This window comes from Elgaria multicarinata, chromosome 1 (genome assembly GCF_023053635.1).
Source record: "Elgaria multicarinata webbii isolate HBS135686 ecotype San Diego chromosome 1, rElgMul1.1.pri, whole genome shotgun sequence".
Taxonomy (NCBI): Eukaryota; Metazoa; Chordata; class Lepidosauria; order Squamata; family Anguidae; genus Elgaria; species Elgaria multicarinata.
Window position 1 is genome coordinate 206,299,016 of NC_086171.1, and position 12,064 is coordinate 206,311,079.

A 12,064-nucleotide genomic window follows, 5' to 3' on the forward strand; every position below is an offset into this window, starting at 1 on the left:
CTTCTGCAGGATCGTAGTCGTAGGTTCCACTTCTTAAAAACAAGAGTGTGCTTCTAGTCCTCCTGATTATGGAATGTGTTAGAAATTAGAAACAGCCTGCTAAAGGTGTAGAAACCCAAAGCAGGCAATCAGAATGGTTCGTTTATTCAGCCTGCATGGCATCCTACTCCTCCCTTGGTCTCCTGAATCCGAGTATTTATTTCTTGCTTCTGTCTAATATATCTCTGGCTCCCTGGCTGTTCGTCACTGGTAATGATCCCCGACATCTAAATTATTCCAAATGGAGGGGCTGGGTGGGTGGGTAGGTTGTGGGGTAGTCCATGGCCTGCAAAGCCCATAGCTGTGAGCATGAATCTAAAACGAAGAAAGAAAAGTTTTAAAAAACATTGGTGTGCTAAAATTACATAACCTGACCATGTTCTTTGGCCTTTCTGGCTGCACTGTTTGAACTGCAGAAATCTAGAGTCCCTGAATATAAGCAACTCAAGAGTGGAGGAAGGTAAGATCTACATAAGATTCAGTAGTGCCATTTTCCCCCCTTGTTTCCTTCTTTGCTTTCTGCCCAGGTCCCAATCATGTGTCTATGCAACAGTCAGGTCAGAACACGATGCCCACGACTTCCCTGAGCATGACTGTCAGTAGCCACGGAACCGGAACCGGCTATAGCCATACAGTGCCTGCGTCTCAGAATGTACCAATGCAAGGCCAGGGATCGATAGGCAACTATGTCTCGCGAACAAATATCAACATGCAGTCTAATCCTGGTAGAGTTGGTATAGCCTTTCTTCTTGTTGTTGTTCAGAGATGTTGTTGTGTATAAGGTGTTGGGGCTAACTGGGCTATGAGGACCGGGGAGGTAGGGTTTGGCAGAGAATCGGGTTCAGGGCATGACAGTTCTTGCGTAACTCTGAAGCTTGCATACTTTGGGCCTCTTTTATTTATTTATTTACATGTCTTCACAAATGGGAGGACAAGTCTCTGCCCCAACGAGCTTACAGTCTAAAAATAGATGGCGGAAAGGAAGGGAGACCGAGACAGGTGTAAATAAGAACCTAAGAAAAGCCATGCTGGATCAGACCGAGGGTCCAACTAGTCCAGCACTCTGTTCACAGAGCAGAGCAGCTGTCAACAAAGCAGGACATGGTGCAACAGTACCCTCCCACCCATGTTCCCCAGGAACTGGTGCACACATGCTTACTGCCTGGGATACTGGAGGTAGCACATAACCATCAGGGCTATCCGTGATTAATTCATGGACTTAAGCTTGGTTATAGTAGGGTATTGGGCCTTTATATTTCTTAAATTTGACCTACAGTTTCAGTTTTTCTCAGGGTTGGGAATGGATGGGCACCATGTAGACTGCTCACGGGTGCAGAACCTCTGGTCCGTGGGCCTACTCAGACCCGTGGAGCAGTCCAATGTGCCCCGCGCAGCCTCCAGGGGCAGGGCTTAGAGAATTATCTAGAACTAACCCGGCTATTGGGCGGTATAGAAATGTAATAAATAAATAAATAAATAAATTGCAGTTTCCATGATGCACCAGCAAGCAGCAACGTCGCATTACAATTCTGCACAAGCAGGGACGCAGCATTACCAAGGGCAGTCTTCCATTGCCATGATGAGTCAGAGTAACCAAGGCAACAGCATGATGGGCCAGAGGCCGATGGGCCCTTACCGACCTTCGCAGCAAGGTAACGCCTTAATACTTTGGCCCTTTGCAGGGCTGCCGGTCTCTTAAGGTCGCAACTAAGCGAACCACATGATCTGTAATTGGATGTCCAAGTGGCGGGTGGGGGGGGGGGGAGTTAATGGCAAATGCAGCTGCAAAGGGGGCGGGGGCGGGGGCTGGTTTCAGATTGGAAATAGGGAGCAAGAATTAATCCTCCTTGCAATTTCCTGTGCCATTTCCACAGTTGTGGGGCAAATAGCAGCTTTTGGGGATCGAGTGGGTGGGTTTTCAAGAAAACGACAAAAGAGGAATGGCTTGAGATAACCATGGCCCTGATCCATATTGGGCTCCTCTCTCAGCAGTTGCTTTTAACAAACATTTAAGAGACTCTGTTTAGTAGGGCTTTCTCTCTGTTAAGCATGTACAGCGGTTGGGCCTTCCAGATGTTTTGGCCTACAGCTCCCATGATCCCTCACCATTGGCTATGATGGCTTGGGCTCATGGGACAGAGAGGTCAAAATGTTTGAAGGGCCACCAGTTGCCCATCCCAGATGTATAGGATTGTATCCTTAAACACACATTTGCCTGCGTACAAATCTGCAGTATCTCATCAGTATGCTTCCATACCTGCATTACCGTGGCTAGACCTGTAAACAGGTTTTCATCATGAATGTTGGGTAGAAATTTCAGCTGAGCTATCCTTACAACCAAGCTCTTAGACTGGGTTCACACAACACACTAACCCACATTCAGTTGCTGAGGGTAGTTTGTGTTGAATTGTGGGTTAGCTTGTTATCTGAACCTGGGACATTTTCTTCAGGATGGCTTATTAACCATGCAGTGTGGCTTATTTTTCTCAAACGAGCCACCTTGAGAACCCATGGTTTGTTGCTGGGTAACAAGCCACAATGCGTGGCTATGAAGCTGGCATAAAATGTCCTGGGTTCAGACCACAAGCTAATCCACAGTTCAAGAAACAACTCATGGCTCAACAGCAACCCACACTCAACCCCTGAATGTAGGTTAACATGTTATGTGATGCTTTGGCAGTGAGCTTTTCCCTTTGATCCACCCCCAGCTCTCTCCCCATCACCTGCCGCAGCAGCTGCAAGCCTGACTCATTTTCATCTTGGTTCCAGAGAGCAGGGAGTCAGAAGGAGAGGCAGTGTGGTGTAGTGGCTAGAGTGTTGGACTGGGAGTTGGGAGATCCGGGATCTAGTCCCCACTCAGCCATGGAAACCCACTGGGTGACTTTGCGCCCGTCACACACTCTCAGCCCAATGCACCTCACAGGGTTATTGTTGGGAGGATAAAATGGAGAGGAGGATGAGGATTATGTATGCTGCCTTGGGTTCCTTGGAGAAAAAAAGGCGGGATATAAATGCCATAATAAATAAAATAATGAATAAATAAGGAGGTTACTAGGCAGCTACCCAATTCTCTCATCCTGGCACAAACACACAATGGCAAGCAAAATGGTGGTGGCAGAAGTGCCCAAGGTCATTGCCACGATGCCCTAAAACCTGACACAGCTGACATTTTAGCTTTCCATAGCATGGCTGGAAAAAGACCTCCCTTTGGCCCCACTTGTCCTGTTACTTCCCCAACCTGCAGCCTTTAGATGCACACGGTTGCCTGGCAGGGAAGGATTAGGTTCATCCTTGCCCCGTCTCATCTTCCCAAGGTAATCTTTGGCTCTCATTCCCTTTTCCTGGGCGTCCAACCAGCACAGCCAACAGATCAGGAGGGAACCAAGTTGAGGAAAGTTGCTCTAACCCCTACGCAACACCGGCTCTCATACTGGAAGGTCATAGCAGAAGCAAGATTTGAAGAAGACCCTGGGTTCTTACCCACTCTGCCACACCAGAACCTTCTCAGTAGGGCGAGGCCAACAAGTCGGGAAAACTGTGCATAAAATGTCCTTTAGAGAGGTCATTTCCTCTCTCTTTGCTGTCACTTGGGCTGATTAAGATGCTTTTGCTTTGCTTTATAGGTTCCTCTCAGCAGTACATGGGTCAGGAGGAATATTACAGTGAACAATACAGTCACGGACAAGCTTCATCGGAGCCCATGAACCAGCAATATTATCCCGACGGTAATTTTGCTGCCTAATTTTTTAGACTGTTGGTTGTTTTAGTATGGCTTTAATTTTTGTGAACCGCTTCTGGCACTCCTAGGATGGAATTTTAAATGTGGAGGCTGATCCTACACACTCTTAAGCCTTTCCTGGACAATCAGACCCATTGATTTTATTTGGGGCTTATTTTTCCAGTGGCTTGGAAAGTCAGGAACACTGTTAATGGGAAACCAAGCTGGGGCATTGGTGATACAGCAACTGCATGAATGCTTTTGAAAAAGTAAAATGCAGGGCGCTGGAGCAGAAAAGGGACTTTAATCTTGTAGCCCCCTGCCAGGGCCCCAATCCAGGTAGACCCCCTTTCTCCGCCCCTGCTATTTATCTTTAAAAAACAAGCAATTTCACACATTTGCTAAATGCGTAAATCAGCCTTCCCCAACCTGGTGTCCTCCAGATACTTTGGACTACAATCCCCAGCATTCCTGACCATTTCGCCATGCTGGGTGAGGCTGAAAGGAGTTGAAGTCCCAAAAATCTGGAAGGTACCAGGTTGGGGAAGGCTGGTATAAATCCTATCATCACGTCTAGTTTGGCCATTACGAATGCTAGCCAAATGGGCAAGAGAAGAGGAGAGAAAGAGAATAGGCTGGTTCAGAAACGAAAACACAGATGCAGAGACAGAGAACTCCAAATCTTAGAATCATCGAATAGTAGAGTTGGAAGGGGCCTATTAGGCCATTGAGTCCAACCCCCTGCTCAATGCAGGAATCCACCTTAAAGCAGCCCTGACATCCAAAAGCAGTATAGTTCTGTAGTGTGCACACGCCCTTTTGGTTTTAAATTAATTGCCATGCATTTGCAAATGCGTAAGTACTTACTATTTTTAATCCTCCCTTTCTAATTAACTGTTTTCATGGATTGTTGTTGATGTTGTGAGTATAGGTCACAGTGATTATGCATACCAGCAGTCATCTTACTCTGAGCAAACCTACGACAGATCATTTGAGGATTCCACACAGCACTACTACGAAGGAGGTAAGCAAGACCCGTTACGGGTGCATTTCTTGTGGAACGTACCATGCACGGGGCGTTCGCACAACTTCTGTTTTTAACTCACTTGCAGTGTGAAGCGTATAATTGGCCCGTTTTTCTCTAGGAAGGTACAAGCAATAATCCAGGTTTTAGATAGAGTTAAGAGCCATGGGAGAGTCTAGCACTGGGGTCTCTTAACACAGCACCCACGGGCCAGGCGGCTGAGATGTCCACCAAGCTGCTTTCTCACTCTGCAAATGAATTGAGTGACTTCTCCTTTCACTTGTATTGGGTAGGCGGGGAGGAAGGTCCCCTGTCAAAAAATGGCTGGAGGGGCAGGGAAGCCCACCCCCTATCAAGGACCCTTCCAAGGATCTTTGGGAGAGGGCAGCAGCACCTCCGACTGATTTTTCAACAAGGCAGCTTTTCCTCGCCCCACGCAAATGGCTTGGGACATTGCTCCATTCATTCGCAGAGGAGAGAAAGAAAGATCCAGAGACCAACAGAGATCAAAGAGGAGCCAAAGAGAAAGGATGGTCAGAGTCAGAAGCACAGGCAGAGGGGGACGCTCCCAACTTTTTTGTGCTTGCTCCCCGCATTACAACAGCTGATTTATGGTGGTTCCCAGGGCACATTTTCAAAATTCCAAACAGGCCCAAAGGCTAATAATAATAATAATAATTTATTTATTTATTTATTTATTTATTACCCGTCTCTTCTTCTGGATAGAGGTGGGGAACAACATAGAATACAAAAATATTCTAAAATGCATAAAACTGATTAAAACATATAAAACTAATACATTATTAAAATAACAGCCAGATGTCTTCAAATTCGACTGGATGGGCCTTCTGGAAGAGATCAGTCTTTATAGCTATGGAGTTGGCGGATCTCTCCCAGCAGGCCATTCCACAGTCTGGGGGCAGCAGAAGGAAAGGTCCTCTGGGTAACAGTTGTCAGCCTAGTTTTAGCTGGCTGAAGTAAATTCTTCCGAGAGGACCTGAATGTGCGGGGCGGATTGTACGGGAGAAGGCGATCCCGCAGGTAACCTGGACCCAAACCATGTAGGGCTTTAAAAGTAATAACCAACATTTTATACTTTGTCTACAAAGTAGAATGTCAAGGCGAAAAGCCTAGCGTAGGAATTTCTATGCTAATTTGGGCAGGGTGGCAGACCTCCACCTGTACTCTGAAACAATGCCGTTTAGCGGAGGCAGGGCACTGCTGCTATTTGTTTCAGACCCTTAGTTGTACCTCAGAAGACTGTCCTCCTGTCTGAGAGCGGGCAGTGCTGAATGGATGGAGCCCAGACCAAAGGGTCTACAGTTTCAGGGCCAAGAAATGGTGGCAGCAGATTCAAAAGAAAAGGAGCGCAAATTCCGGAAGCACATGTTGGTGCATAGGTGGGGTGCTGGGACGTAGTGCTTGAAGGATGGAAGTAGGTGGGGGTGGAACTCAAGAGTTGAGTGAGCCCTACATGGTTTGGATCCAGGTTACCTACAGGATCGTCTTCTCCCATACAGTCCACCCTGCACACTCAGTTCCTCTGGGGAGAACTTATTTCAGTCGGCCAAAACTAGGCTCACATCTGTTACCCAGAGGACCTTTTCTTCTGTCGCCGCCAGATTGTGTCGCCCCCAGATTGTGGAACGGAGGAGATAAGTAAAATGAACTCTCTCTGTGATTTTAAGACAGCTTTGAAGACTAGCCTTTTCCGGCAGGCCTACCCAGATGAATGTGAAATCAAGAATTTTTAAGATGTGTTGATTCTTGTACTAATGTTGTTCCCCACCTCAATCCAAAGGGAGAGGCGGGTAAGAAACATTATTATTATTATTATTATTATTATTATTATTAGTAGTAGTAGTAGTAGTAGTATTCCCAAAGTATAACCTGCTAGAGGGCATGCTGCCAACGAAGGTCCCGGGTTCAGGCTTTTCTGTATGATCGAAACAGTCAGCCCCAGTCCACTATCTTGCCGCCCTATTTTGGACCAGCTGAAGTTTCCAGAACGTTTTCAAAGGCAGCCGCAGGTACAACGCATTGCAGTAATCCAAACATGAGGATACTGGAGCATGGAGGGTTTTGGATCACGTGAATCTAGGACCCTGGTTAGCCTGCCAATGAACCCTTTCGCTTTTCTTTTCTTTTTTAGGGAATTCCCAGTATAGCCAGCAGCAGGCGGGATACCAACAGGGAGCTGCGCAACAGCAGACGTATTCACAGCAGCAATACCCAAATCAACAAAGCTATCCAGGACAACAGCAAGGATATGGTGAGAAAAGCCATGCTGGTGTGTCTTGCTGTCCTTGTAGCCTAGCTATGCATGGCTGTGCAAGCAATTCTTCCTTTAATTTTTATCCCACCCTTCTTCCAAAGAGCTTTAAGGCCAGCATGTGTCGTCCCAGGCCCTTTCATTCTTGCGGTAGTTCCGAGAATTAGGTTCGGCTGAGAGAGAGTGACTGGCCCAAGACCACCCAGTGATTTGAACCTTGGGGGCTGTCGATATGCTCTGGAAGCCCCGAAGAGACTCCGCGGTAGTGCTGCGTCGACCCTACGACGCAGCACCCACCTTGAAGCCATCACAGGGATTTCCAGAGAAGCCCCACATTTTAAAAGTCGGGGACTTACCCCGACTTTTTAGGACGGAGCAAGGCGAACACGGCTCTTTGAGCGACTAACTTCACTCCATGCTCGATGTGGAGGCGTGGCCGAGCGGGTGATGACCCCTGATTGGTCGCCATCCGCCCGGGCAGAAGGCAGGCCAGCGAGCCAAATGGCTGCCGGAATGCTCTTGCGCTGCCTTCGGCCCGGAGAGAAGAATCTGTGTTGCTGGGAAGTTTCCCATTTGCAGATTGCAGCAGGAGCCTGTAAATGTTTGTTTATCTGGTCTACAGTTGTCTGCAGAATTGCTACAGAAGATTTTACGAGGTAAGGTTGTGTGTCGTAGTTTTTGAAAGAGACAAAGAGGGGAAAGCCAGGGAGGGATGTGGAGGTTGGGGGGGGGGGGAACGGCTCTAGTACCGATGACCACCGTAAACCCTGTGCTTGCTCTTTGGCATGGGGATTACCAGGCGCAACCTTGCAGGAGCGAAACTGCAGGGTTTGGGGGGGGGATGTGTCGCCAACGTGGCGCCATCAAGACAGCCCCAGTCTAAACCCAACGCTCTGGCTGCACAGACTCTCTTCACAGCAGTCTGTTGATTCAGAAAGAACCACGGAAGCACCCTTCTGAGATTGCACTTCCATGCATATGTACCTAAGCATTGCACAAAGTGGGCCTTCTTATGAGTAAATGTGCACAGGATTGCCATGTAGTAGTTGCAATTATTTATTTATTTATTTTTCAACAACAACAACAAAAAGAACATAATACATAAACATAAAATTGCCTTTTTATCATATATTCAAACTTACGCTATTAAACATATTCATACTCAACATAACAGTGCTCCCCCCACCTCGGGATCTCATTCCTGTTTCCGAAAACTCATAGTTTCTTCTGTTGGTGGTTTCCCGCTTCCCTTAGAAAACACAAACTCTAGGAACTTTTTCCAGATTCCCTCAAAATCATTCGTTTTTACTATACCTCTTTTCATTTTAATATTGCATGTCAATTTATCATTTATAGCAATGTCCCACACTTCTTTATACCATTCTTCAGTACAATAATCTCCTTGAATCTTCCAGTTCCTAGCTACGATTAACCTCGCAGCCGTCAGCAGATTTGTTATCAGTTCCTGGGTTTCTTTACTGCATTTAAGATCTTCTTGCAGTGAGAGTAATGCAATCCTTGGTGTATCCTCTATTTTAATTCCCACAATCTGCTCAATCTCAAAGAACACCATCTTCCACGCCATGTAGTAGTTGTAATGCCTGTATCTGTAGTGATCCTCTGAGCTGATCTACATGTATAGAAGTATCATCCTTGTTGTGTATTTTTGTGTGTTTGTCTCGTCCCTAACAAAGGCCTTGGACTGGATCCAGACTTAGTCGTGTTTAGGGAAGACTTCTTGAAATCTTTGAGACAAGTTAGTCATTACTAACATCCCACTGATTTCAGTGGGTTTGCTGTAAGCACGACTCGGTCTGGATCCAACCCGTCAAACGTAAGTGGAAGAATAAGTACTGTCTCAGAACCTTTAATCTAAAATTAAATTATGTAAACTGCCCAGAGAGCTTTGGCTATGGGGCAGTATACAAATGCAATATATAAAAATAAAAACAAAGACACCAGCAGTTCTCCACCATAGCTCTAAAGAGCCTTTCATACATAAGACCACCTGCTTCAACCTGATGGTCAGCTTTAGAGGCCCTGCTTGTAAGTCTGCCATCACTTTCTATTAGATTGGTAGCAAATAGGGGCGGGGCCTTTTCATTGGTGGCCCCACACTTTTCGAACTCTTTCCCAAGGGATATAGGTATGCTTCTTTAACAACTTTTAAATGGACTTTTGAAAACTTTTCTGTTCCAACCCGCTTTCCAAAATACTTCTGTTCCAATCCAAGAGTTCTGCTTGTTTGTTTTACTTTTTTACATTACTCCTGGTTTTAGTTTAATTTGTTGGTATTAAATTATTGAATTATTTCATCTGTTTTCTGATTCCAAGACATCCATCTTAATCGTAAAAAAATCCCCTCCCCTTACAGCCCCTTGTGTCCATCCCAAATCTGCTGCAGAGGTTTGGGGGACTCTTTGGAGCAGATCTGGGGAGCACAGGGGGCTGCGGGGGGAATCCATTCTCCCAGCTATTTCCTCATGCTGGCAGAACAACACAATTGGATACAACCCGTAAGGTTTTATTTTTGGAAGTTTATCCTCTGTCTTCTACCAGCAGCCATTCCGTCAGGCTGCAACAGAGGCAGAGAGAGAGCTTCATCACACCAGCGTTACACTGTGCATTCACTGCGAATTACATGCAAAGGACTCCGATGTTTTCTCCTTTATAATCTGCTTTTATTGTGAAGTACTCCGATGCATCCTGCTGTGATGGCGCTGCTTCCCTAAAAGAAGCGCCGAAAATAGAATCGCGGAAAGAGCGACTCTTCTTACTCCCCCACAATCTGAAGGCTAATTTTAACATACTTCCTTGTTGTTATTATTATTATTTATTTATATAGCACCATCGATGTACATGGTGCTGCACAGACCACACAGTAAATAGCAAGACCCTGCCGCATAGGCTTACAATCTAATAAAGTTGTAGTAAACAATAAGGAGGGAAAGAGAATGCAAACAGGCACAGGGAAGTGTAAACAGGCACCGGGTAGGGTGAAGCTAACAGTATAGAGTCAGAACAAACTCAATGTTTAAAAGCTATAGGGAAAAGAAAAGTTTTTAGCTGAGTTTTAAAAGCTGTGATTGAGTTGGTAGTTCTCAAGTGTTCTGGAAGAGCGTTCCAGGCATGAGGGGCAGCAGAAGAAAAAGGACGAAGCCGAGTAAGGGAAGTGGAGGTCCTTGGGCAGGCGAGAAGCATGGCATCAGAGGAGCGAAGAGCACGAGCAGGGCAATAGTGTGAGATGTGAGAGGAGAGATAGGCAGGAGCTAGACCGTGAAAAGCTTTGAAGGTCAACAGGAGAAGTTGTCCTTCTCCGAGCGGCCACAGGGGGTGCAGGAGGAGGATTTTTAAACTTCAAATTAAACAAATGCTTACATCTGTGTAAGTTTTAAAGATAAAGATATCAAAATCAGCACAGTAATAGATATTAAGGAGGGCTTTCAGCATACCTAATTTGAATCAGATTGGGTCATCCGTTGATTTTTTAATGATTTTTTACATTCCCCTCCCCCTTAAACCCTTTTCCTGGTATGCAAAGGATCTTAGGAGCGCCACCACCCGGGGTGTGATTTAGCTAACGACAACAGCGGCAGCTTTACGCTGTGGGGAGAATTCCAAGGAAACGGGTATGTGGGATGAAGCTCAGATTCTAGGTGATCAAAGATCAGCAAGCTCCTTTCCATTAAGCCTCTCATCACTTATTAGTTGCTCGTGAGGGAAAGCCCATTCACAATAATCCTGACACAGACAGCCGAAGAGATGATCTCCCGAACTCTTGTCAGATTTATTTATTTATTTATTTATTTAATTTTTATACCGCCCACTAGCCGAAGCTCCCTGGGCGGTTCGCAAAAATTAAAACCATTCAAAGTATAAAAACAAACAGTATAAAAACGTGATATAAAATACAATATAAAAGCACAACCAGGATAAAATCAGCAGCAATGCAGAAATACAAATTTAAAACTGCAAAGTTAAAATTAAATGTAGAGACTGTTAAAATGCTGGGAGAATAAAAAAGGTCTCCAGCTGGCATCTGAAAGAATGTAGTTTAGGTGCCAGGCGAACCTCCTTAGGGAGCTCATTCCACAGCCGGGGTGCCACAGCAGAGAAGGCCCTCCTCTTGGTAGCCACCTGCCGCACTTCCTTTGGCAGCAGCTCACGGAGAAGGACCCCTGAGGATGACCTTAGGGTCTGGGCAGGTATATATGGGAAAAGGCATTCCTTCAGATAGCCTGGCCTCAAGCCGTTTAGGGCTTTAAATGTTAATACCAGCACTTTGAATCGTTTTGCTGTTATCTTCCTCCCAGGTCCTGCCCAAGGAGCTTCATCACAGTATTCCAGTTACCAACAGGGCCAAGGGCAACAGTATGGAAGTTACAGAGCTTCGCAGACAGGACCGAGCGCACAGCAACAGAGGCCTTATGGCTATGAGCAGGTAAAAACCTCGGGTGAAGGCCACGTGCAGAATGCTTGAGAGGACGTCCTCACAAAGCTCTTCGTTATTGTGCGCTAGCAAACAGACCCAGCTTTGCATGGTTTGGAATAGGCCTTCGATACAGCGAAGGCTTCAAGGAAACCTAAGCAGTCAGGGAGCTGGACACATTGTGCCTGCCCCATCTGAGTGCAGGCACGCCCACTGGCACCTGTAGACACAGCTCCTTCCTGTAGCCTCTTAAGGAAGAGGTCTGTCTACTCAATTCCCCTGAGAGCAGGGGGGGGTACTCCACAGCAGGGGGCAAGAATATAACCCTGTCCCTTGGCCTACTAATACCCCCTGTGTAGACTGAAAAGCTATGTGCTGGTTAGGGATGTCTACACCTAGTGGCTGAAGTTGTTACTGCAGGCTACGACCTCATGGACACATTTAAATTCGTTAAAATTCGTTAATGCATTTTAAAAACAAAATAACCCAGAAGTGCAAACCCCTAGGGTCCCTTGAGTATGCATGGCAAGTTTCAGGTGTCTAGGTTTCATAGAATCATAGAATAGCAGAGTTGGAAGGGGC

The 12,064-nt window shown here is 46.2% G+C and overlaps 1 protein-coding gene across 1 annotated transcript in view; it reads left to right on the forward strand.

Moving 5' to 3' along the window:
- The window catches only part of SS18L1 (SS18L1 subunit of BAF chromatin remodeling complex), a 33,362-nt gene that overhangs the window by 19,142 nt on the left and 2,156 nt on the right, over positions 1-12,064 (forward strand). The window contains exons 5-10 of the mRNA XM_063146850.1: positions 567-764; positions 1,527-1,691; positions 3,663-3,764; positions 4,689-4,781; positions 6,934-7,053; positions 11,367-11,494. Of these exons, the coding sequence (XP_063002920.1) occupies positions 567-764; positions 1,527-1,691; positions 3,663-3,764; positions 4,689-4,781; positions 6,934-7,053; positions 11,367-11,494 (806 nt within the window). The remainder of the gene's footprint in view (positions 1-566; positions 765-1,526; positions 1,692-3,662; positions 3,765-4,688; positions 4,782-6,933; positions 7,054-11,366; positions 11,495-12,064) is intronic.